The sequence below is a fragment of the Asparagus officinalis genome, chromosome 1 (assembly GCF_001876935.1).
Source record: "Asparagus officinalis chromosome 1, Aspof.V1, whole genome shotgun sequence".
NCBI classification, from domain to species: domain Eukaryota; kingdom Viridiplantae; phylum Streptophyta; class Magnoliopsida; order Asparagales; family Asparagaceae; genus Asparagus; species Asparagus officinalis.
The window spans coordinates 130,912,706-130,923,308 of NC_033794.1; the positions used below are offsets into that span (position 1 = coordinate 130,912,706).

Consider the following 10,603-nt stretch of genomic DNA (forward strand, 5'->3'; position numbering starts at 1 on the left):
CGACGTGTGGGGACCTGCGCAAGTCCCATCTGTTGGTAACTCTCTTTACTTTGTCACTTTTATTGATGATGCTATAAGAAAATTGTGGGGTTCTTTTTGAAGCACAAGTCAGATGTTTTCATCGTCTTCAAGAAGTGGCTTGCCTGTGTGGAGAACGAAACAGGCAATAAGCTGAAGTGCCTAAAGTCTGATAATGGAGGCGAGTATTGCAGCCAGGAGTTCGAGAACTTCTGCTCGTCCCGTGGGATTCGGAGACTGAAGACCGTCCCAGGCACACCTCAGCACAACGGAGTGGCGGAGCGCATGAATCGCACTATCTTGGAGCGCGCCAGAAGTATGAGGATCCACTCCGGATTGCCTAAGAGTTTTTGGCCCGAAGCTGTCAATACTGCTACATACTTGATCAACCGCGGGCCATGCGTGACTCTCAGTTATGGGATACCTGAAGAGGATTGAACCGGAAAGAAGCTGAAGCTAGAGTACTTACGAGTATTTGGTTGTGACGCCTATGTTATGACCAATCTTGCAGATCGTTCAAAGCTTGATCCAAAGTCAAAGAAGCTCTCTTTCATCGGCTATGGAGGAGATGAGTATGGGTACCGTTTCTGGGATCACGATGCGCGCAAGGTGGTGCGCAGTCGTGACGTCGTATTCCATGAGAATGCGGTGTACAAGACCAAAGAGGTGAGTGGGAGTCAGCTATCTCCCCCTCTTTTTCCAGATATTGCTGACAGTGAGGACGGTGGTGAGATACCAATCAGCATAGAAGACGGAGACCAAGAGAACATGCAGGATGCACAGCAGCAGGATCCAGCAGAGTTGCCGATCGCAATTCGCAAAGCTCCAAGAAATCCAAGGGTGCCAGAGAGGTACCTTTCCACCATGAATTATCTTCTCCTGACTGACAGTGGTGAGCCAGAGAGCTATGAGGAGGTACAGCAGACCGGCAAAGCTCGCGGCGAGTGGGAGTCTGCCATGGAGGAAGAAATGAAGTCCTTGATGAAGAATGGGACTTGGGAGCTTGTAAAGCTTCCACGAGGGCGAAAGGCTCTTCACAATCGGTGGATTTATCGGGTCAAGGATGAAGCCGATGGACGGAGACGCTACAAGGTGAGGCTTGTAGTGAAGGGTTATGAGCAGAAAGCAGGGATAAACTATTCTGACGTTTTCCCTCCCGTCGTCAAGTTGACCATGATTCGAACTGTGCTGAGCATTATGGAAGTTCGAGATCTCCATCTAGAGCAAATGGATGTGAAGACGACATTCCTTCATGAAGATTTGGAGGAGGAGATCTATATGCATCAACCAGTGGGCTTCGAGGAGCGAGGCAAGGAGGGCCTCGTGTGTCGCCTGCGCAAGAGTTTGTATGGCCTGAAGCAAGCTCCGCGACAGTGGTACATGAAGTTCGAGAACTTTATGGAGGAGAACAGTTTTCTCAAATGCGACACAGACCATTGCTGCTTCATCAAGAGATATGACGAATCCTATGTGATACTCTTGATTTATGTTGATGACATGTTGATTGCAGGGCCCGACTTGGCCCGCATTGAGGAACTCAAGGGGCGTCTCTCCGAGTGCTTCGAGATGAAGGATCTGGGTCCAGCAAACCAGATTCTGGGGATGAGGATCATCAGAGACAGATCAGCACGGAGGCTGAGGTTGTCTCAGAAGGCCTACATTGAGAAGATTCTTGAAAAGTTTGGCATGGAGAAAGCTAAACCGGTGGACTCGCGGTTTGCAAGTCATTTCAAGCTATCGAAGACCCAAGCACCAGAGACTGCTGAAGAGCACGAGTTCATGGCAAACATACCATATGCATCTGTCGTCGGGAGTTTGATGTATGCGATGGTGTGCACGAGGCCAGATATTTCACAAGGAGTGGGAGTTGTGAGCCGCTTTATGAGCAATCCAGGGAAACAACACTGGGGTGCGGTCAAGTGGCTTCTACGCTACTTGAGAAGCTCGTCCGACCGTTGTCTTGAGTATGGCGGGGCAGATTTGCAGCTAGAGGGCTTTTGTGATGCAGACTACGCAGGGGATATAGATTCAAGAAGGAGCACGAGCGGCTACATCTTCATCTTGGGTGGTGGAGCGATAAGTTGGAGATCCAAGTTACAGGATACTGTGACTTTGTCGACAACCGAAACCGAGTACGTGTCTGTAGCAGAGGCAACAAAGGAGTTGCTATGGTTGAAAGCTTTTCTTCTCGAGCGTGGAGTAAGTTTTGAGAAATACTTCATCCACTGCGACAGTCAGAGTGCCATTCACTTGTCAGAGAACGACGCATTCCATGCTCGGACCAAACATGTTGACGTGAAGCACCATGCCATACGGAGATAGCAAAGCATGAACGAGTTCAAGCTTGTGAAGATTGATACGAGGTACAATCCAGCCGATATGCTGACCAAGCCAGTTCCACTCGAGAAGGTGAGGCTGTGGGCAGCCTCATATGGCCTCCGTTGAGAATGTTGAAGGCCGTGCAAGACGCCAAAGATACAATACATCCGGATGATGCAACCAAGAATGATGTGAAGATATGTTTGATACTCAATCAAATCTTCAAGTGGGAGATTGTTAGCCGAAAGCTCCACCAACCCCAGCCCATTTTCTTGACATTTGTAAAAAGGTGGCCCCCACTTTTATGACATTTGTGAAAAAGTGGCCGAAGAGTTTGAAGAAAGAAAAAGTATGCGGGTCCCACTAGTTAATTATTATTAGTGGCGGGTCCCACTAATAATATTTTATTAGTGCATAGTGTTTCCCAAACACTATAAATAGGGCCCTAAATTCTTAAGGAAATATCATCCCAGAAACAACTCCTCTTATAGAAGAGTAAGAGAAAACATAGAGAGAGTTTGTGAGAGTTCTTGGAGTGTATCTGATCAAGAGAGGGTGTTCTCTTGGATCTATTCTTTTGGGATATAAAAGAATTTGGCGTCGTCGTTGCACCGTGGAGTAGCTCCGAAGGAGTGAACCACGTATATCTGTGAGTACTCTGGTTGATCTTGTGCCTTTATTTTGTGTATTGCGTCTCCGTTAGAGGCGTTCTTATTGGGGTGTATCCTAACAGTATCATCCTGCTCCGGCTGTTTTTCATGACTTGCAATCTTCTCCTTAGCATTCACATGCTCCCCATTCTCCCTACAGAACCAAGCACATTCAGATTAACTAGTAAACAAACTCATAATTGCATACAAGAGACTAATCCAATCTTAACTGTGTGCGAGCATCGACAGTTGCATCTCGGTGAACAGGTTCAACACGTCCAGGTACCTATCCCAATCGATCAGCACGGTGAGGATGCAGGAGTAGGTGGCGACGTCGGGCTTCACCCGCGAGTGGAGCATATCGTCGAGCATGCCGCGGTCGTCCCTGAAGAGGCTGGCCTTGGAGAGGGCGTCAACAAGGGAGTTGTAAGCATCTAAGCGATGAGGTCGGGCGCAAGGCCCCTCCGCCGCAGGTCGGGGAAGAGGAGGAGCGCCCCAGAGTAGTCGCGGAGTGAGAGGGAGATATGGATCAGGTTGGTGGAGAGGACGACGTTCCCTTGGCAGAGGAGGGAGGAGAGGAGGTGGAGTAGGTGCGTCGGGGGAGAGGGAGGGGAGGGAGCGCATCTCGAGGAGGGAGCGCATCAACGAGGTCGACGCCAGAATCTCATCGGGAGGTGGAGATTGCGACGGAATCTTGCGGAGGGAGTTGCTGAGGACGCGCTCGAAGGATTCGACGGCGGAGGCGTCACCATTGCCAGCGTCGTTGGGGATCGACTGCCAGCGGCGCAGAGAGAGAGAGGGAGGGAGGGAAGGAGTTAGAGAATTAGGGGGGGGAGGGGGGGAGAGCTTCTTATTTCGATTTTGGGCGGAAATTTGGGGGGAATTTCGATTTTGGAGCGAAAAATTGATGTTTTTAATTTTTTTATATGGGTCATAGTATCCTAGACGGAAATTTCCGTCTAGGATACATCATTATTTAAAAAAAAATTAAAAAAAATAAAACCGTCTAGAATACTATCCTAGACGGAAATTTCCGTCTAGGATGTTTTATCCTAGACGGAATATTCTAGACGGAAATTTTCCGTCTAGAATAATACAAACTAGACGGAAAATTTTCCGTCTAGAATATTCCGTCTAGGATATTCGATTTTTTACTAGTGATATATGCATGAGTTGGTCGCTCCTACACAATTATCCTTCCAATCTGGTAAAACAACTCTTGATTCTATCTTAATGGCAAATGAGATGATACATTTTTGTTCTAAGAAGAAAAAGGAAGTGGCCATGTTTAAGATTGACTTTGCTAAAGCCTTTGATTCTATTAATTGGAATTTTCTTATTAATCTGCTTAAGGCTCGTGGATTTGGTCAGAGATGGTGTTCTTGGATACTTTATATTATTTTCACTTCCAACTGCTCTGTTCTTGTTAATGGATCTCCAACCAAGTCTTTTAAATGCAAAAGAGGTTTAAAACAAGGAGATCCTTTTATCTCCTTTACTCTTCAACATAGCAGTTGACGTTCTATGCAAGATGATCATGTATAATGTTGAAGAGGGTTTATTAGCCAGCTTGAACATTAAGGAACCTCTTAATCAGATAAGAAGTCTTCAATTTACAGATGATACTTTACTTTTTGTCAAAAACACTTCTAATGACATCTCTATCCTTAAGGCAATCTTATATATCTTTGAAGATATTTCAGGATTGGGAATTAATTACTCAAAATCATCTCTTATTTACTTTGGTAGAATGTAGAACAGAGGTCAATCTCTAGCTTCTTCCCTTAACTGCAAATTAGATAAGCTTCCAATCAAGTATCTAGGTTTGCCTTTAAAAAGTGGTAAACTATCTAAATCTGATTGGCAACCTGTGTTGGATAATCTGCATCGGAGACTTTCATCTTGGAAGAGTAACTGTTTATCCTTTGGAGGAAGGCTTGTTTTGCTAAATTCAGTCATTTCTTCCATTCCTTTATATATTATGTTCTTTTACAAACTATCTACGTGGGTGATTAGGGAAGTTGATAAAATCAGGAAAAACTTTTTATAGACTGAAAAAAATATTTCAAAACCTTTCAAATGCTTAGTCAATTGGAAAAAAGTATGTTTAAGTAAATCAGAGGGAGGTTTGGGAGTGAAGGATCTCAAATTGTTCAACATATCTCTTCTTTCTAAATGGCTATGGAAATGTCTTGACAGAAATTCTTACGTTGGAGCTTTCCTTCATCAACTTTATATCAGAAATGCTTCACATCTGCAATTAGCCAATTTCAATTCATCAAATTCTTTATTTTGGAATGACATAATCTCAAACAAAGATATGTTTCTTCATCTCCTTCAGTGGACTTTAGGCTCGGGTGAAAATATTAGATTCTGGGAAGATAAATGGATTGGAAAGAATACTTTGACAAGTTTATACTCATGCTTGTACTCTTTATCTTTGTCTACAAATGTCAATATTCGTAGTCAAGGAAACTTCCATAACCATATATGGCATTGGCATCCACTTTTTGTCTACAAATGTCAATATTCGTAGTCAAGGAAACTTCCATAACCATATATGGCATTGGCATCCACTTTTGAAGAGAAGCATCTCATCCTCTTCCTGAAGGAAACTTCCATAACCATATATGGCATTGGCATCCACTTTTGAAGAGAAGCATCTCATCCTCTTCCTGCAATGCCAAACTTGAGCTTATGAATTTAATTGCTTTTCACAGTGTTACCAAACAGTTTGATATCCCTATATGGTCTCTTACAGTAAATGGATCATTCACAGTCAAATCTCTATATGATTTCCTAAATGCTAGAGGAATTGTTTTTTCTACTTACAAAGTTGTGTGGAATCAAGTTATGCCAAGTAAAGTTCAGTTCTTCACATGGCTTTTATCCTTGAACAGACTTCACACTAAAGATAATCTTATAAGAAAAGGTTGGAATGGAGACTCGACATGCATTCTATGTGATATTCATCCTGAAACTAGTGATCACTTATTCTTCACATGCTCTCTCGCCAAAACTGTATGGAAACATTTCAGTGACTATTATCTAGCTTTCATTTGGCCAACATCACTATATGATCTTTTCATTGCTGTTTAATCTATACATAATATTCAGGGAATTATATGGAGATCAATTTTCTCTGCAGTGTGTTGGTTCTTGTGGAATGCATTCTATGTGATATTCATCCTGAAACTAGTGATCACTTATTCTTCACATGCTCTCTCGCCAAAACAGTATGGAAACATTTCAGTGATTATTATCTACCTTTCATTTGGCCAACATCTCTATATGAACTTCTCATTGCTGTTGAATCTCTACATAATATTCAGGGAATTATATGGAGATCAATTTTCTCTGCAGTGTGTTGGTTCTTGTGGAAATCAAGGAATAATTTAATTTGTTTTCGAAAACAAATCCTTCTCTGCTAACACAATCATTAACTCAGTTGTCTCTGCTTTATATGAATGGTCAGGTTCTAGAAGAGGGAAGGATGCACTTACTTGCAGCGGCTCTCGATGACAATCCTATCTCGAGGTGCAACAGTGTTTAAATTGTTATTATCAGTTTGTTGTATATATCTTTTGTTGGCAAGTCTGTTTGTTTCAATTAGTCTATAGAAAGTTTAATTTCTCTTTACTATATGTATGACCGGCTTTGGTTCTCTCTTATATCCATGTCAACGGTGAATGACGGCAATGCCCTCTCTTCACCTTCATGGATGTTTGAAAGAAGAAGGTCATACATCCCTAGTTAGAGAAATTATTATTTTCTATCTACTAATTACTATGGATACATTTCGTATCCTAATTTTGTACAAATACTTTTATTTTAATGAACAGAGAATATCCCTTGTTTTTCTCTAAAAAAAAAAAAGGGGGGGATGCATATGCAAAAGGAAAGAAAATTTTCGTAAAACATAAGCTACCCGAAGAAAAGTTCAAATTTTTTCTAAGCAAATATGATTCAAGATAGATGTATTCTACGATTTTTAGTGAAAGTGACGATTAGGCCTGTCCATCCGGCCCGGCCCGGCCCGAAAAATCCGGCCCCGGGAGCGGGCAAAACGGAGCCGCGGACCCGGAGCCGGGCCAAAACCGAAGCTCGGACCCGGACCCCGGGTACCCCGCGGCCGGGTCCGGGCCCAACCGGGCGCGGGCTCCGGCGTCGGCCCGGATTTTTCAATTTTTTCCTTTTCTTTTTTTTTTGATAAAAAATTTGCTAAAAATTAGTTTAAATTTATTATATTTATATAATTATGTATATAGATATACTTATAAATTATTATGTAACTATATATTATATATATTATATATACATATACTGTTATATGTAAATATATTATATAATATTTATAATCTATAACTTAAGAGAGAGAAAATCGCATAAGTAGCCATTGTCCGTTGGGCCAATGAGGAAGAAGTAGCCGTTGTAATATACTATACTTAATACTAAGAGAGAGAGTATACACACACATATTATACATATATAAGAGAGAGTATACTTATATATGAGGGAGTATACATATATAAGCAGAGAGTATACCTTTATAAGAGGGAGTATACATATTATACATATATAAATAAGCAGTGTATAACCTATATTTATACTTATATAAGAAGAGTATACATATATAAGAGAGAGTATATTTATATATACATATATACTAAGAGAGAGAGTATACACACACACATATTATACATATATAAGAGAGAAGCATACTTATATATACATCTATATACTAAGGAGAGAGTATATATATATACACACATATATTACATATATAAGAGAGTGTATACTTATATATTACTTATATAAGAGAGACTATACATATATAAGAGAGAATACTTATATACACTATATACTGAGAGAGAGAGTCATACACACACACACACACATATATATACATATATAAGAGAGAGTATACTTATATATACTATATACTAAGAGAGAGAGTATATTATATACACACACATATATTATACCATATATAAGAGAGTGTATACCTATAATATACTTATATAAGAGAGAGTATACATATATAAGAGAGATATACTTATATATACATGTATATAGTATAAGAAAGAGTTATATATACTATACATACATACATTATACATATATAAGAGAGAGTATATATACACACACATATTATACATATATAGAAATATATTATATATACATATATTATATATATATATATATACATATATTATACATATATAAAAATATATTATATATACATATATTATACATATATAATACATATAAAAAAAATATACTATACTATTCCGGGCCGGGCCGGGCCCGAGCCGGCGGGCTTTTTGGACACCCCTAGTGACGATGCATTAAAACGAATATCTCTAACTAACTTAAATAGGAATAGAGTTGTCTGTCTTATAAATGGATTTTTTATACTTACCGTATAATATATTTAAATTTCTTTTTTTGTGCATGAAGCGAGCCGGCGGGCTTTTTGGACACCCCTAGTGACGATGCATTAAAACGAATATCTCTAACTAACTTAAATAGGAATAGAGTTGTCTGTCTTATAAATGGATTTTTTATACTTACCGTATAATATATTTAAATTTCTTTTTTTGTGCATGAAGTGCTATAGATAGGGGTGTTAACGGAGCGGATATGGTTCGGATATGATACTTAACATATCCATTCCCACTTTCTATAAACGGATAAGGATTATCTTCGGTAAGAAAAAACCTTAACCATAGTCGCACTCATCGAAAACGGATAGGTTCAGATATTTGAGAACCAGATCGGATACGATCACGATTCACGGGTATGAAACAGATATTCGACAAATGAGTATGAATCAGATATGAATTGGTACACCCATGTATAAATTACAACCAAATGAGTAAATCTATGTGGTTGTAGGCTTCTCCTTACATAAACGTACGTGGTCGTAAATGATAAAAATATAATACAACAATAACAAATACATGCAAATACGTGGATATATATTTTACGCAATTTCTTGTATAATCTATAAAAAGTTTGATTTTAAATGTAATCACGCAATCTTTGAGGACGTATTTGTAATTTTCTCATCATTGAGAACATGTTGCGTATAATATTTTTAGGTTTATTTTTAAAGTTTATATGGGTTAATCTATAAATCTTATATAGTTCCTAGGTTTTTTCTATAAATATATTACGTTTGGGGTTATTTATGCAAAGTTTCAAATTATTTTATAACATAAATATTAATGGTTGTTTGTGCAAAATTCTAGGATTTATTTTGTAAATTTTACTAAACGTAGAGTTTTTTTTATAAAATTGGGCACTATTCTATAAAAAAATGTAATTATATATTTACTTTATAATTTAAGATAATGTAAGGTGTTAAAAATGTTATAAATGTTTGGGGTTTTATATGCATATTTGCAATATAATTATAGCATTAAGAAGGGTAAATGTAAATAAAGTATTTATTGTAACATATAATTTACATTGTTTTGAACAAGTGCAAATTTTATGTGCTCTGTGAACTTTTCTATAAAATATGTAATTTCCATATATTTGTATCTGTATCCGTATTATTAAATTGTGGATATCCGTATCCGCAACCCTTATATTCGTATCCGAATCCGTATCCCGAAAAAAACTAAAACCGGACCCGTATTTGAAACCGTATCCGTCCGATTTTAAAATAGCTTACCATATCCGCATCCGTTCGGATACGGATACGGATACGGATAGGTTCTGATAAAACCAAACCATTTGGCACCCCTAGTGCCTATAGATGAAGACTCGCTAAACGATAATTATGCTAAAACAAGCTATTTCCAGAACTTAAGGGGCTGTTCGTTTGGCCATTTTTTTTGGGAAATCAAAGAATAGGAAACCTATTTCTTATAATATTTGTTTTGAGGTTGTTTGGTTGGTTTAAAAAAGAAAGAAATTGTAGAATAGGAGATAAGATGAGATGAGTTGTCAACTTATTATTGGATGATGTGAGTGATTTTAAAAAAAAATTGTTTTGAGGTTGTTTGGTTGGTTAAAAAAATAAGGAAATGAATTGGAGGTATATTATTGGATGATGTTTTGAGGTTGTTTGTGTTTGGTTCGTTTTTAAAAATAGGAAAATAGATGAGATGAGATGAGTTGGAGGTATATTATTGGATGATGTGACACGTACTTAAGGAAACCAATTTCTTGTTTTTTTTTGAGGAAATGGATGGAAAGGAATGTTTAATGAGATGAGATGAGTTGTCACAATATTATTGGATGATGTGTGTGATTTTTAAAAATGGGATAAGATGAGTTGTGATGAGTTGGATGATGTCACACATTTCTTGTGTTTGGTTTATTTTTAAATGTAAGAAAGGAGATGAAATGAGATGAGTTGGAAGATAAAAATAATATTTTATTAGATGTTGTGGGTGAGTTTTAGGGATGGAAATGGATAAAAATATTATTTTATTGATTTCCTTGTACCGATTTCCTTTTTTTGATTTTTAGGAAACCAACCAAACGGGCCCTAAAGGGGGCGCAAGCAAAAAACCCAACTACCGAAAATCTCAGCTAGACGACACTAGTTAATTAATGTACACACTGAAGATAATTATTACAATTTAAAAAAAAAACAAAAT

The 10,603-nt window shown here is 38.4% G+C and overlaps 1 protein-coding gene across 1 annotated transcript; it reads right to left on the reverse strand.

The window, feature by feature from the left end:
- LOC109844611 lies at positions 3,070 to 3,793 on the reverse strand. The gene is made up of 2 exons (XM_020413721.1): positions 3,218 to 3,793; positions 3,070 to 3,141 (listed from the first exon to the last, which is right to left on the reverse strand). Exons 1-2 carry the CDS (start codon positions 3,627 to 3,629, stop codon positions 3,122 to 3,124), a joined length of 432 nt encoding a protein of 143 aa, XP_020269310.1. The 5' UTR covers positions 3,630 to 3,793; the 3' UTR covers positions 3,070 to 3,121.